We start from the raw sequence: 16,557 nt of genomic DNA on the forward strand, positions 1-16,557 counted from the left end.
TATTCATCTGCTCTACACAGAGTTTAGTAAGCAGCGTGCGGGAGATTGCACTAACACAGGGTTTCTCAACCCTGGCACCATGGGCACTTGAACTGGGTTGAACTGAGTTATTCTCTATTCTGCGGGCTGTCCTGCATATCACAGTGTGTTTAACACCATCCCTGGCTTCTGCCTACTGGATGTCAGGGGCATCCTTCACCTCTCATTGTGACAACCAGAAATGTCTCTACTGGCAATGGCAATGCTCGGGGGCGGGGGGGGAGGAATAAAATTGCTTCCAGTTGAGAATCACTGCACTAAACAGTATAAATATGAATGGAGAAGAAGAATTAAATCTCTGGTCAAGAGAGAAAGACATCTTCCTATCCTCAGGTGAATTATATCATTCCAGAAAAAGTCAAGGGAAATAGAACTATTGCAGTAAATTCTCAACTTAGAGTCATGAGAGAAAAAACATATAACTACAAAACTGGAGCTATAAAGTTGACTGTCAGCTAACTTTGGTGGAATTTCAGAATGTCATTTCTTAAGAACAGTTAGTCTTTTCTATCATAGCTCACTAATATTTTTTTTGTCTCACGACTTATGGGGAAAACCTGATTTGGAGGCTTGTGCAGTCAGTTGGAAAACATCTTCCTCCTTAACAGGAAGCACAAGCTGTTAAATCAACGAGCAAAATCTTGTGTAGTAAAAATTACAACTGTCCAAGTAAGGAGGACATATTTGCCATGGGAGAAATGATTTTGCTTTTTACCAAACCAAGGTGCAGCAAACAAGCTCTGCTCCTTGAGAAACTATTGCCCAATCTGTTTTCACACAGATGGTTTAAATTGGAGGTTTTAAGTGACCTCAGTAATAAAAGAAGAGATTGAGTTCTGGGAATGAAGTTTAATTCAACATCAATAACTCATTTGGGCTTAGCAAACCCTAGAAAAAATTATGTTCAGTCTCTAGAAGAACTCAATTCATTTCAACAAATCTTCGTAAGTGTGCTCTTGATAAATATCTGACGGCAGTATGAAGCAGTTATTTCTCCTGTGATCTGAATAATTTATGTTACATATTCCCAGATATTTAATGGGCTTCCAGCTACAGAGAGAGACTACTCAGTTCCCTGAAACACATTTTATAAACTGGTTGTTTTGGAAGTTTCACCAGCAAGGAACATTGCTTAAAGTAGATGCATGTTTACCAAGACGATTTTATAACCCAAGTGTCTGTTTGGTAATAATCGAGGTAATCTTTCAGGCTAAAATAAACGTAATTTTCCTCTTCTGTAGTCTCTTCTCCCTCTTCCTTCCATAAATATTCACTGAGCATTTGTTATGTGCCTGGCCCTGTGTTCTGTGCTGAAAAACTTCTGGTGTTCAAGTTCCCCTGTATCTGATTTGGAAGGGAACTAGGGATTGTTATCTAAGGAGCATTTTGTTCTCCTGACAGGCTTCTAGGATATCTCATCAGACTTCTCAGCTTTTATGCTCAGACTTCTCCCAGCTGAGCATAAAAACTGCATGCTGTGATAATCAGCTTACCTGGGAGAGGGTTGCTAATGGAATATTGCCTGTGTCAGGCAAAAATAGGTTCAGCTCCGGTTTCTGCAATTGTTAGCTGTGCGGCCTTGGTAGAATCATTTAACTTCTCTGGGCCTCAGTTTTCCTCACCTGTTAAATGGGACAATAATGCCCTACTTTTTTTTTTTTTTTTTTTTTTTTTGTGAGATGGAGTCTTGCTCTGTCGCCCAGGCTGGAGTGCCCTGGCACCATCTTGGCTCACTGCAACCTTTGCCTCCCAGGCTCAAGCTACTCTCCTGCCTCAGCCTCCCAAGTAGCTGGGACTACAGTTGTGCGCCCACCACGCCCAGTTAATTTTTTGTGTTTTTAGTACAGACAGGGTTTCACCATGTTGGCCAGGTTGGTCTCGCACTCCTGAGCTCAGGTGATCCACCTGCCTTGGCCTCTCAAAGTGCTGGGATTACAGGCACAAGCCACTGCACCCAGCCAACTCCCTATCTCATTGGGTTTCAGTTAAGATTGAATGAATGGATACAAGCAATGCATTCAGTCTGCATCCCTGGGTCTTGGGTCTTAGTCTCCTTCATGATAGTGTAGAGATACCTGTCACTCTGCTTGACATGACAGCCATCTAGGAGGAAGATACTAGTATTGTTTTATGGCTAAGTGTGGTACTTTTCCCTCTTATGTATAGCTTTAACAACGACCAATTTGCCTGACCTTTTAAGTCTCTTTGAGATTCTCTGTATGTATAGTGAAGAGGGACAGTTCATTTTCTTTCAGTTTTGAGTTTCCTGCTAACAGCATGAAAGCAGAAGGAAATTTCTCTCTTCTTCTGACACATCATGACAGCTTTGGTGTTGCACAAAAATATACAGACTTAGGATTTTTTGCTTTTCATTTCCACAGAGACCTAAGCTATTCTTGATTCTTACCAGCGAAGGGAACTGGGGCTATTAGTTTTAATGGACCCCTTAACTACTATGACACTGGTAAGGATAGTCTCTGAATGACTCCTAACTTCCTCTCTGGTCCATTTGACAGGATCCCTCTAATCTTCCCAGACTGTCTGTGCCTACCTCACACCCTGGCTTGGATTCAGTGGTCGGTAGAAAATGAGAGCACCTCAGGGAGTGTGCTCAGGGAATGAATGAAAGCCCATTTCCAGTTTAATATTTCCTTTCTTGACAAATGCCTGTTTCTTCTAAAAACATCAATCAGTTCTTACATGTAACGCAACCGTTTAGCCACATTGTTGACTTAAGCAAAAAATTGGAATGGATCATTTCATTAAAAAGTACAAATGAGGCAAAACAGAGCCAGGCACAAAAGCCCTGCCTCACTAGGTGCTAATATACTTCTATGCACTTGTTTCTCCATGGGTAAGTATGTTGTTACTGCAAACAGAACATGCAGAGGTAATTACAAATAAAGGCTAAATTTCAAAAGGCTATTACCCAGATAATTTGCCTCTTTTTGGATTTAAGAAAAAGACATTAATCCTTGGGTTACCCTATATATTTTGTAAACTGAATATCTTTTGTTGCCAGACTAAAGATTTGGCTAAACAATCAATAGAAAGTATTTTGTTTATAACTAGAGAAGCAAAGATTTAAGCCCATTTCGGGCCGGTTACAAAAGGTCAAAATGACATTCATTTCTTACAAAAGTAACTAATATTAGCATGAATATTTATCAGGTATGTTATTTGCCCCAAATCAATTGTAATGAACTTTCATTTCAGATTACATTCATTGCACTTCAAAATATTTCTAGGATGCCCTTGTAAAGAATCTAATTAAGTGCTCTAATCACAAATAGCACATACAGTACTGAGAGAATTTCCCTTCATGGATATGATGACATATCATATTTCAATGTCCTAAAACCCTTATCTCTGTTCTATTTGAGGCAGCAATGGTAGCAATATGCAAAACATGGTTCAACCACAACTATATTATTATTACTGTTAGCATTTTTATTCCTTACTATGCCCATGAAGTCCATCAAGTATTTTGCATACTAAATATAGTCTTCCCAACAGCCTCATGCAACGGGCGTGATCACCATTTCATGCATAAGGTAACAGAAGTGCAGAACACTTAGCTATAATATTAATTAATGAGCAGTTTCATTTGACAGTCATGCTCTTTCAACTCTACCCTGAAAACAGTCATGTGTTAACAACAGTGGCTGGGTTTGAAGTCAGTAAGTCATTCAAGGATAACTAAGAAGTTAAGTTTCATTGCTGGGGCAGCTGAAGGTGGAGGAATGGGGCTCCTGGGAAGGGATTTGCTAAAGGGCTGGGAGCAGCGATGAGTGAATAGGATAGATACAAATGTAGGGATGCAGGGATGCTCAGGAAAGGGTGGGGGCTGGTGGAGGGGCAGGTGAGCCAAGGACGACAGGAGGCAGCACCAGAGGCTGCCGTGTGGAGCTCTGGACAGACAGATACACCCAGAATGCCCAGGTCTGAGCCCTATTCTATGGCTGCTTGTTTTCCCTAGGACATGCCTCAGTTTCTCCATCTTTCAAATGGGCAAAGAGTTTTACTACTTACCTCCTAAGCTTGTTGCAAGGGCTCAGGAGCCATTCAGTAAAGGTTCAGTAAAGGTTCAACAAGGTCAGCGAAATAAATCATAGGGTTTGCATTGGAAGTGGAAGGATTGTAAAACAGAGTGAAGGAAGCTACACACTGTCTGGGAGATGGAGTGGGCACAGGTGCAATCACTCCTTGAACAAACACGGTGATTACTTAAAGGCCCTGCTGGGGACTTTGAAGGCCACTGCATAAGACACGGTACCTGCTATAGTCTGGATGGTGACTAAGAAACATACACACACTTCCAGGAAAGTTGAAAATAACAGGTAGCAAACAGTGAAGAAAGGAAATAAGATCTGGACCCAGACAGCCAGGTGAGGCAAAGCTCCCCAGGTCGGGGCACAGGAAAGCCTTCTGTGAAAGTTGGAGCCTTGGCATTCTCATGAATGAGATTCTGAATGGCTCCTTGATCAGGTGGGGCATCTTCTGTGAGCATCAGAATCACCTGGGTAAACTAGTGGAAATAGGGGTCCCCAGCCCACCCCAGAGACACAGCAGGCTTGGGATTGTCCCTGGAAACCACTATAACAATCACCACAGGTGGTGCTGCTACAGGTCATGGGTGCACCGTACCTGGAGAGGATGTGGATAGAACCCAGGTTGGTCTGCACAAAAGCACATGCGTGTTTGAGGGCTGGTGTAGAGACTGTAGGGAGAAGTAGGGGATGGGTCGGGGCAGTGGGCTGGGGCAGAGGATTGGTGCTCTGTTTCCAACGTGGGGAGGACAAGAAGAGAATGGCAGTAGTGTTAGAAAGCAGAGTGTCTATAGGGAGCTGGAAGTGATCCAAGTCTGCCCAATGGTCAAGACAGTGGATAGAGGTTTTGGTGGAGATCACACGTGCAGAGGGGATGGATTAAGTCTTAGGAGAGGTCCCTGACAAAGAGGGGTTGGGGAAAGAATATTACAATGTCCCACAGAGAGGGACCACAGGCTGGGGCCAGACAATGGAAGGGCTCAAAAGCCAAGGGAGGATTACTGGGCAAAGGCAACGGCCACCCACAGACAGGACGTCACCCAGGACGAATTCTCAGAGAATGTGATTGGATGGGAATTTTGGAATCTGGAAGTGTTTTCTTTTTTTTGGTCAACAAGAGTAGAATTCCTGATGGCACTGGTGAGGCAGGATTGTGGAGGTGTAGAGAGAAAGTAGAAGGTGAAAGGTAAAGGCAGTGGATACAAACTCTTAGTCTATAAAGTGTGGCTGCAGAAAGGAAAAGACCTGGATACTTTTCTTGAAGATCCAGGAGACTGGGTCTGATGGAGGCAGAGTTAGGGTCAGGAAGAACAGGCAGACTCTAGGCTGTAGAGTAATGGGCTGTACAGTGACATTGAATGTGGAACAGGTCTTCACCTGGTACTGCCTCGAAAGATCTCCCACTCCGAGGCCCTGCCAAAGGATTGGTAGTTGGCTGTCCGAGAGCAAAGGGCTGGAGTGGATGTGATCAGGTGAAGTGCTCCTGACGGCCCTCACTAGATGAGCTGGAGAAGCCTCCAAGTCATAGCTGGGTAAGGGGGAGGTAAGTGAGGCACTCACCTCAGGGGTGAAACTTCAGAAGGTGCAAAAAGCTCAGTAATCATGAGAAATAATATCCTAGTGCAATATTTTAAAACCAAAATCAATGCAGAAAAATTCAAGATGAACTAAAACAATGAAATTTTAAATAAAGATACTGCTGTGAACAGGATTGTGTCCTCCCTAAAGTTTATATGTTGAAGTGCTGACCTCCCAGGTGACTATACTGAAGAGAGGGCTTTGTAAGAAGGTAATTACGGTCAACTAAGATGATAAGCGTGGAGCTCCGATCCCACAGAACTCGTGCCTTCTTTAAAGTGGAAGAGAAACCAGCTCTCTCTCTGTCTCTCTCCCCTCCATGGGAGGCCTAAGAGAAGTGAGAAAGCTACTGTTTCTAAGACAGAAGAGAAGCCCTCAGCAGACACCTAATCAGCCAGCACCTCAGTCTTGAATTTCCCAGCCTTCAGAACTGTGAGAAATAAATTTCTGTCGTTTAAGCCACCCAGCCTGTGGTATTCTGCCTGGCAGGCCAAGCAGACTAAGACAGATAGGTCCTGACAGTGTTGTGCTGAGCATCTTAGAGCCTGAGGCAATCAGAAAAATGCCTGTCTCTATACATGTTTTAATGCTATATTTTTTAAATGGTCAATGTTTTCCAGAACATTAAAGGCACTGGAGAAGCATATATTTGTTTCCATGAAAGCCAGGAAAGTAAAATTGTAATTAGTTCCGGTTTGGATTATAAATACAATATTTAAAAGTAAAAGAATGTTGTACATTTTAATATCTTGATTTTACTTTTTTTTTTTCAATTTTTTTAACACTTTAATGTTCTGGAAAAAACCCTAATCATTAAAAATCTACAGCACCATGCAGAGGGTACAGCAGTTTTCCTTTGGCCACAGGCTCCATGACGGCTTGAGAAGGTGTTGCTCAGAATCCAAAGGCTAAGTTCTTCTGGGGTCTGTTTCATTGTTTGTTTCTTTTATTTTCTTTATTACTGAAGTAATGCATACTCATTAAAAAATAATAATCTGAGGGCAACCACCTGAAGAGGAGAACCAATGGAATACATATCATTCCAATTAACTGGAAGAACGCTAGGGTTCCATCTTGAGTCAGACGTCTATCCACATTCTACTCTTTGCCCATGAATGCATGAATGTTAAGCAGGAAACTAGGACCCTCTCCTGATATTCCTGGAAGAGGGAGCTCTGTTATGGTGCCTGCTGCCTCTCTCCCTGCTCTCACTCTTCCCATGGGAGGTGGGTATGGGAGAGGGACTCATACACCATGCTCAGCCCTTCTTCTCTGTGGGAACCTGCCTGTCCACAGAAAGTGTGTTCTGTTTTTCTGTGGTCTGCCCAGCAGATGGCAGGCTCCACAGCAAAGGCCACTGTCCTGAGGGGAAACGAGATCTTTTTAATGGGCTCCTACTGATATTCCAACAAGTTACACAAGCATGTCTATGTACATGCTCTCTCTCTCTCTCTCTCTCTTTCTCACACACACACACACACACACACACACACACACACACACACAAAATCTTGAAAACCTTAGTTGATTGAAGATATTCAATTTTGCCCAAATGACCTTTTCAATGAAATTTCCATGTGGCCAACTTGTTTTTTGACCACATTATTTTATTTTAATTCATTTTTTTAGATGGGGTGTCACTCTGTCACACAGGCTGGAGTGCAGTGGTGCGATCTCAGTTCACTGCAACCTCCACCTCCCGGGCTCAATCATCCTCCCATCTCAGCCTCCCGAGTAACAGGGACCACGGGTGCATGCTACCTACCACACCTGGCTAAGTTTTTTGTTGGTAAAGATGAGGTTTCACTATGTTGTTCAGGTTGATCTCGAACTCCTGAGCTCAAGAGATCCACCCGCCTCGGCCTCCCAAAGCGCTGGGATTACAGAAGTGAGCCACCACACACGGCCTTGACTACATTCTTTTAAATCAAAAGACCTGGATCCATCCTTACAGAGTCTCCTTTAAACAACTAGCTTTCATCTTCTACTTCATTGTGTATTTATCTGTATTAACAAGCAGCTACTGATTGGTTTTTCTTCTCCTGTTGGGCAGCAGAAGGAGTTCTGTGAACAGATCCTCTGGCGCTAAGTCTGGAATTTTCATCTTCTCTCATAGGACCTTGACCCTGAGCTTTAGGTTGTACATAATACACAGTTCTTGGGGCATTTCATGGCTGTTTTGGTCCCGGGGTGGTTTGTGGATGGGGCTGAGGCTCACCTGTGCCATTAAGTGTTCAACACATCTTACCTGGGCATGCTCCTGGCTGGGCACAGCGCTCAGACCTGTTGCTGCCATGTATGTGCTGCCAATGGTCTTAATCTTTTCAACTCCACTGAATTTTGGCTTGGAAAGAAGCTGTGAAGCAATGACAACCATCCAGTTACTCAGCTGGATGCTGACCTGAAGTTGAGCACTTTATAGAGACATTCTGAAATGCTGGTTCACAGTAATGCCATGACTTGTTTCAACCCCTGCATATGCACCCTTGGGCCCTGAGCTTTTCCAGGAATGAAAACTTCATGTACTTCATATAGCGCATGTCCTTGGAGGAAATTACAGCATAATGATTTACTTCCAAGGAACGTGAATTGCCGTTCAAACTTTGCTAGTGAAGGAACCCAGAAGAATTATGATGCAAATGACAACGGGCTTGAAATAAATTTCCTGACTATGCATTTGAAAGGCATAAATTTCAAATTATGATTTGGTGAGTGAGCTCTTTCTTGCATGGTCAGAATGATTTATGATCAATTATTAGTGCTGAGGATTGGCTTTTGCCCTCTGAGTGCTTGAGGTGGATGGAATAAAGATCTAGAATGGTTGTTATCAGCACTAGCCCTAATATATATATTAGGAAGAGAAACCAGCGCTCTCTCTCTCTTTCTCCCCTCCATGGGAGGCCTAAGAGAAGTGAGAAGGCTGCTGTTTGTAAGACAGAAGAGGAGACATATGATATATATATACACACACACACATATAAATACATATATAAATATATATAAATATATATATTTGAGACAGAGTCTTGCTCTGTCACCCCAGCTGGAGTGCAGTGGTGTGATCATAGCTCAGTGCAGCCTCCATCTTCCAGGCTCAAGTGAACCTCCTGCTTCAGATTCCCGAGTAGCCAAGATCACAGGCATACACTACCATGTGCAGCTAATTTAAATTTTTTTTTTTTTTGCAGAGACAGGGTCTCCCTATGCAGCCCAGGCTGATCTCAAACTCCTGGGCTCAAGCGATCCTCCCACCTTGGCCTCCTAAATTGCTGGGATGACAGGCACTAGCCACCATGGCTGGCCCGAGCTCTACTATTTCTTGTCTTGGAATTAGTTATCAGCGTCCCACTTGACTCTTCCTTAATCTGCTGATTTAGGCTTTCAGCTGGGATGGAGGAAAGGTAGGGATAAGAATGGAAGCTGCAGGAAGGAAGAGGAATGGACTTGCATGTGAAGGACGCCCTGGAAGGTCTGTACCTGCTCGGGAGGGCAGGGTTCAAATGGCGCTGACTGGAGACCAAGAGCGTTTTCTTGTGCCTTCCTTGGAACTCCGGATTTCAGGGAGATTCCTCCAGGATTACATATCAAATAATTTAAGACAGATGAGCAAATCCCTGTGTCACCTATCCGCATATCCACTGTCATTCACCCATTAGTACTGGGGGATGTTTATTTCACTGAGGAGCAGCTGAGACCCCCAGCCGCTGTTTGTCACGACGCACCCAGGACCACAGTGGTATTTGCTGGCGGTCATGACGTCACCATGCATCTCTAGCATTGACCTCACAGTGATGATGGTGGTGAGAGAAAATGCACAGGGCCCACAAGACATTTAGGAGGTTTGCCTGAAACCACCGTGTTATGTAATCTCATCACTGTATTTCCAAATTCCATGAATCATCATTAACATATGCTCCTGGACAGACGTCAATTTTCTTCTATTTTGCAAGATAGTGATAAGAATAGTATGGCTGCAATATCCTTAAGCCAGAGGGGCATTTGTTCTTACTGGGAAATAGAACACATTATTCTCTATGTAGAAAGTTGAAAAATGACACCTATTTTGAAGTCTAAAACAGACACTCCGTCCCTTCTAAAGGATGTTGTATTACCCCCCTATACAGATCGTATTTTCAACAATAAAATGTCATCCATGCATAGTGCAAGTTGATATCTGACAAAGGCATTGACGTAGGCACAGACATAGCAATAATCTATTATAACTCATTATCTTTTTATGTGGAAAGGGATGGGCAAGTATTTTACCTGGAATTCAAGCCTTAGCAGAGAATCCACTAGCACACTGGATACACATTTGATTTAAGAGACTTTGGTAGCTGTTCCTAGCAGTCATACCAGCTTCAAAAATACAATGTATTTGTCTACCTCAAGTTAGTCAGAGACCTAAATAAAGCAAAAGCCTTTAATGCCACTTGCCAGAAATTATGCCAAAGGACAAGTTTTTTTGGGATAGGCCGCTATCCCGAAGTAACTTCAAGTGTGCAGGTGTGAGACTGGGGGTACTCCTGCCCTTCAAGGGCAACTCTCAGTACCTACATCATCAAAGTCAGCGATGATCTCGTTCAGGAGCCGAAGGCATTCCAAGCCCTCCTTGTTCACGTCAGATTCTGTATAAAATTCTTTGAAATCCGGAATGGAGGCAAACATGACGCAGACACAGTCATAGGACTGGTGGTATAGATCCTGCTTGGGAGAAAAGCAAGAGCTGATCACTAGGAGACCGACCTTTAAACCCTCCACAGGCAAGTGGCTTGTTTCTGCCAGGATTCACACAGACATTGCCCAAATGCCTACTCCACCTGCCCCACCCCAGCCATGGCCCAATCCACAGGCTGCCGCTGCTCGCAGGGGAAAGCTTCTAATGAGCTGGATTCAGGCCACTAGCAGTTAAGAAGAGGTGCCTTGCCAGTTAAACCTCTCTGTCATATTGACCTGAGACAATGACAAGAGACCACAGAGTTCTGGCTTAGTAAAAAGTGTCCTTTAAACAACTGAAGGGAAACAAAATAATTTCCCAAACTCTCAGATTGTCCTGAAGTAACTTGTTATGGCTGTAGTATTTGGATGGGAGTCTTGATGAATTTTCCTCTTGTGTGTCCTGCAAAGAGCATATGGAATTCATCAAGTTACTTCTTATTACACCACAAAGAACCAATAGAGCTCCTCAGTCTACTTATTCATATTATATTAGACACTGACTACATTTATTCAGGATATTCTTTTGCTTTTAAATAGGAAGAGGCTCATAGTTCTTTATCCATAGACATCAGTTAAATTGCAATGTCTTGTAAACACAATTTCAAGGTGTTTCCATAATTTTCCCAACACAGTGACACCTTCAAATTCAATGAAGGTTCCAGAAAGGAAGAGTTGTCAGGTGGTCTTGGGGGCTAGTCCTAGGTGTGGAGGATGTGCCCTTCCACTGGCAAGGGCTCCTCAGACCCCTGAGGTGGCCCTGACACAGGCAGACCGGCCGGGGCCACTGTGGACGCAGTGCAGCATGGGAAATGCTTTCTTCTCCAGGAAAGGTGAGGAGAATTCTGTTAAACAAGATGGCCGACCTCTGAGGGGAGGGAAAAATGCTAGTGGTTGGTGCTTCCTGTGTGTCTGGCAGGGCGAGGGAATCCATTCTATATGAACATTATCAGTAAGCCCCACTCTTTGGGCACCCAAATGAACTTCTTTGCAGAAAGCAAGCACTTAAATAGTATCATAACTCCAAGGTTTGGTGGCACCTCAGAGGAACTACTCTTCCCAGTGAGATCCCGTCACAAACCCATCAGAGCCAGGGCAACCCAACTGAAGGCCACAACAGTTTTGAGAAAAGATGGACTCATGGTTCTCAGGACCAGCCACTCTATAATCCCTACTACTGCCTCAAAATCTGTACAAAGTACGTGAACAATGAAATCAAGGTTTTCTTTTCTATTTTGTGCTCAATGTGATCGTGCTGGTTTCTTGTGCAGAATTGTATTTTCTCTCTCTCTGCAAAGTTGCCTTTGTGAACACTCATATCGTTGGTAGGCAGCCTATGACAGCCAAGGCATGGGGCTGACAATGCTGACTGCAGTCATGGGGTCAGAGAACAGGGATACATGAGTTAAAAATGTCAGTTTTATAAAAGTGGTATAAACTCCACTGACATCCCTGTACTTGAGGAAATGGGTGCATCTAGCAAGGGGAGGACATATTTCCTTGGACATATTTCCTTCCTTCCTCCCTCCTTTCTTCCTTTCCTCTCCTCTCCTCTCCCTTCCTTTCTTTTTGAGACAAAGTCTTACTCTATTGCCCACACTGGAGTGGGATGGCATGATCTTGGCTCACTGCAACCTCCACCTCCTGAGTTCAAGCAATTCTCCTCCCTCAGCCTACTGAGTAGCTGGTATTACAGGTACGCACCACCATGCCCAGCTAATTTTTTTATTTTAGTAGAGACAGGGTTTCACCATGTTGGCCAGGCTGGTCTTGAACTCCTGGCCTCATGATCCACCCACCTCAGCCTCCCAAAGTGCTGGGATTACAGGCGTGAGCCACCGCACCTGGCCGAGGACATATTTTCTATATCCTACATTTCCCCACTCTCTGCTGACACTGACCAGAGTGCTCTTTGGGGAATGATAATGATGACAAGAATAAGCACAGTAATAGCCAGCACTTACTGAACACTCACCACATGGTAGGACGGGCACTTCTCTGAACACTTTATGTGCATGAACTCACCACAACTACAACCCTATGTAGTACCCTACAACTCTAGGCTGGTACTAGAGTTTTCCATCTACAAATAAAGAAACTGAGGCATACAGTGGTTACGTTACTTGCCCAAGCCTGGAGTTATCAAGTCTGACAGTAGAATCCACCCTTGTAAATGCTACACTTTATACTTTATCAAGTCTCTGGGATGATCATGGGCTTCACTGCTTGGTTTGGGCGTAGCACGGGGCCTCCGACACTTGCAGGTCCTGTTACTTTACCTTTGTCTTTTCCTCTGGAGTCTTTAAGGGTGTCTGGGAGTTGGAGATAATGAAATGCAAGACTGAACTGATGGGCAGTTTGGATCTGACATGTCATTTCATTACACAGCACCGAAGTAGGGATATATGGGAGAATCTCTAATGGGACTTCCAAGAGGGCAGGTACCTGAGCCTCCCCACTGACCAACGGACCCTCATCCCCTAGACTGGGCTCCAAGCACAGGCATTGTTTTGGAAAGTTCCCTGGGTTATTCTGCTGTGTAGCCTTCATTAAGAATGACAGACTACATGAGGAAATGGAGCTCAGGGGAGCTGGGGTTGCCACCAAGGCTCCCAGCTGCCTGAGGGGAAGGGCCAGGACCAATCCCTGCATTCTCTGCAGGCCGTGAATGCTGCTGGGGAGCTTGGACTACAAACTGATCACCCACCTTCTTTGGCAGAGTGGTCACTTGGAAGCTCTGAGGGAATTCCCAGGGTGAGCTCAGGTCACTGGTCACACCTGGTCCTCAGATTCAGGGCTTCCATAAGACTATAACTACTGGGAAACCAGGGAAACTTCTAGACTTCTCATGCTCTGGAGTCTGAGAAACTTGCAGGGCCAAGAACCATGCCCTGAACTCATGAGAGATTCCCTCCTGTGGTTGCGTTGGGCATGGGGCCAAAGAGGATTGCATGCTGACTAGTAGATGACTTGAGCTTGTCTTATACTTCCAGAGGACCTGGGGGTTGGAGTAGGGCAGGTGAGCAGCCTTTGAAGATAATTTGGAATTCAAGGTCTAGAATGGGTGACCCATGTCAGCATGTATCTACCCAAAAGTATTACTGAGCTTTAGAGTTGAAAGTGAGTTTAGATGTCTCCTCAACATTCATTCATCACCATTCTGTTGAACAAGCTCAAGGAATGAAAAAATAATCACAAAGCAACTGCATTTCTGTGGCTGCTACACCTTTCAGTTTTGGAGTGGGGCTAGATCTTCCCCTGTCTTGGACAAACACCTGGGACTACCCCCTCCATGTCACTGTGTGCAATGCAAGGTCCTCTCATCGATCATTAGAGGCCCCAGTCCAAGAAACAGTCAAAACTCTTGCCCTCGTTGTACCTGTGGCTTGTGCCCTTCCCCAGTGTGGGCCTTTTGCAGGTGAAGAAGGGGGATCAGTTGGCTTCTACTCTCTCTCCACCACTCCTTCTACCTCCATTCTTCCTAACTTGCTAGCTGGGCTTTCCAAACCATCCAGAATGGAGAACAGGGGAAGACAGAAGAGGCTATGAGGCAGGACAGCTTCCTATTAGCTGCATCCTGCTCCCTGAATACTCAAACCTGGCTTTCCTCCTGTGGATGTTTTCATGGGTGTTTGGAAGACTCCCTGTCATTTTGCCCATCCCTGGACATCCCCCGACCCTTGAGTCTTCCATGATGGAGGCCATGTGCATCACTCCTGCTCCTTGCTACTCTCTCAGGTCTGGGCTTTTGGGCTATTTCTTCAAGTTTCTCTGCCAAGGTCCCTTCACCCTCCCTCCTGTCCCCCCAGGCAGCTCTGTAACATTGGATCTAAAACAACCCTACACCAATTCTCTTTTTCTTGTTTGGTCCTTTAGCAACACTCAGCTTTGCTGTGCGAACAACTGACAGTCCAGCCATGTACCAAGCCACAGCTCCCCTACCCTGTGTCCCCAGATGCCCCATCAGCACCTGTGCTCAGCATTTCCAAGTGTCAGAACCTGCCTGCCATGTGTGTACCCCAGTTGGAGATGCTTCCCAGAACCACTCAGAGACTGAAGTCATGGGGTGTGTCCAGGCTGAGCAGTGCTGGCCTGTTCACAAGGCTGGAGGTGAGGGGGGATCCCCACCTTTCCCTTTAGGACGGCCTCATCCCCAGTACATTCTGTTCAAACCCTCTTTCAATCTTTAGTCTTCTGGCCAATTCATAAGCTCCCTGCAGGTCAAGGAAGGCTTTTGTAAGCTCTGCACTCTGCTTGATGCCTCCTTTGGACTAAGAGAGCAAGTGTCTCTTCGTGTCACAGGCTGAAATTCTCTTTGAATTTGCACACACATGTTACACACACATGTGCCCTATCAAAGGGCCTGCTGTGTGCCAGGCTTCATATCAGGTGTTAGGGACACAGAGAAAAACAACACAAGCCCTGCCCTCAGGGAGCTTAAAGTCTAGGTGGAGAGACAGAGAAAATCAAGGAAACATAATAAAGCGTAATTGGTGCTGTGGGCCCAGGTGTGGAGGCGTCTGGGCTGTTCATTGAGGTGGGCACGGGGGATGGAGTGTTCTAGAAAACATTCAAAGCTGCCACTGGCACTCAGGTCTCCCACCTTCCAGACCAGACTGGTGCTTTGTCTCACTGACTCGGGCTGCATGGAGGCTTTGGATCATCCACGTTTTCCGAGTTGACCTACGGGGTAACCGTTAAGCACCTGGTGTCCCAGGCTGTCAGTTAATGCCTAATTTACTCAGGGGAGTCAAATGACTGGAAAGTACAGAAGCATCTATTGCAACCCCAGGGGCATGCTAGCCTGACCCTCCTGCAGAGGACACTTGGGCATAGAGCTTTAAGCTTAGTGCTGTTGAAGGATCTGCCTGGTCGTCACTGGGAGGGCTTTCAACAGCAGAAAGGGAGGTGCTGTTTGCACACGAGGGGCATTTCCCAAATTTCTGTGGTGGCGCCCGTGGCTCATGTGGCTTGTTTTGATCAGGCATTGGCTCTCTCTGAATGAAGCTGTCTGGCTCACAATCCTCTACCACCCGGAGACTTGACTCAGGGTCAATTTGGTGACAAAATGCAGTCTTCTCCCCAAGTGATGAGAGCTGGCTTTGATGCTCATTGAAGGGGCTTTTCAGAAATGTTCCTGCCACACACACAGGTGGGGAGAACAGGCTTCCAAAACAGAGAAGGCTCCCATCTGGGTGCACAGAACTCTCCTGATGAGCCTGAGGGTTGTGTGGGCTGAATCTGGCCATGATAGTTAACAGCTGATGGAGAAACTTCGGGAAGTTTTAAGTAACACAAGTGCTCAGGAGAAGGAAGAGGTACTGCAAAGCCCGTGCAGACACAAGCAGCCAGGTCTATGCCTGTGTGCCCAAGCACAGGCCTATGAGCACTTCTTCACTGAAATAAAACCTTTTCAGAATTGATTGTTACAGCAATTACATCATTCTTGACTCCCTATTTCTGAAGGGAAATTAATTTCCTTTGTTCACTGATGCAGTGGGTAGGAGAGTAAAAATGACATGATCTGTGTTAATGCAGGTCTTGGCATAAGCTGTGCCATTTTCCAAGGATTGTTCCAGAAGCCACGGAGTGGAGGCTATCCAAAGACCCCCTGCCCCGGACTCAAAAAGTCATCAGCAACCACAGGTTGTGCCACAGAGAGGAATGAAACTGCCTGCCTGGTCTCTCCCAGAGCCCTGGTCTGTCGGTTTTGGTCCCAGGAGGCCGTTCACCTGTCGGTTTTGGTCCCAGGAGGCCGTTCATCCTCAGGGCAGTGACTCTGCTGGGAAGCAGCCTCCATCCTGTTTATGCATGAAGTATTTCACTAGTTAAGTCAGAAAGGATGCAGGCGTAAGCTGATCCCACACTGGGAAGTAAACATGACTTCAAGTCCTCTTCTTCTTTTTTCGGCTTAGAGGTAGACCTTGTCGTATTGTGTCTTGCTTTATTGCAGTGCACAGATCTTGTGTCTTTCACAAAGTGAATGCTCCCTCGACCAAGTCTACGGCACCATTTTCCCAACCGCATGTGCTCCTTTTGTGTGTCCATGTCAGCATTTTTTTGCAACAAAGTATTTTAAAGTTAAGGTATGTACTTTTTTTTACACATAATGCTATTGAATACTTAATACATACAATATAGTGTAAACATAACCTTCATATGTGCTGGGAAAGCA

At 45.2% G+C, this 16,557-nt stretch overlaps 1 protein-coding gene across 2 annotated transcripts in view; it reads right to left on the bottom strand.

Annotated features, from left to right (window-relative positions):
* The window catches only part of ADCY2 (adenylate cyclase 2), a 437,129-nt gene that overhangs the window by 14,498 nt on the left and 406,074 nt on the right, over nucleotides 1-16,557 (bottom strand). For both annotated transcript variants that reach the window (XM_017884065.1, XM_017884064.1), the window contains 2 exons: nucleotides 10,224-10,370; nucleotides 7,915-8,022 (listed from right to left, as the gene is read on the bottom strand). In XM_017884065.1, the coding sequence (XP_017739554.1) occupies nucleotides 7,915-8,022; nucleotides 10,224-10,370 (255 nt within the window). The remainder of the gene's footprint in view (nucleotides 1-7,914; nucleotides 8,023-10,223; nucleotides 10,371-16,557) is intronic.

The sequence above is a fragment of the Rhinopithecus bieti genome, unplaced genomic scaffold (assembly GCF_001698545.2).
Source record: "Rhinopithecus bieti isolate Rb0 unplaced genomic scaffold, ASM169854v2 scaffold_13112, whole genome shotgun sequence".
In the NCBI taxonomy this organism is placed as follows: Eukaryota; Metazoa; Chordata; class Mammalia; order Primates; family Cercopithecidae; genus Rhinopithecus; species Rhinopithecus bieti.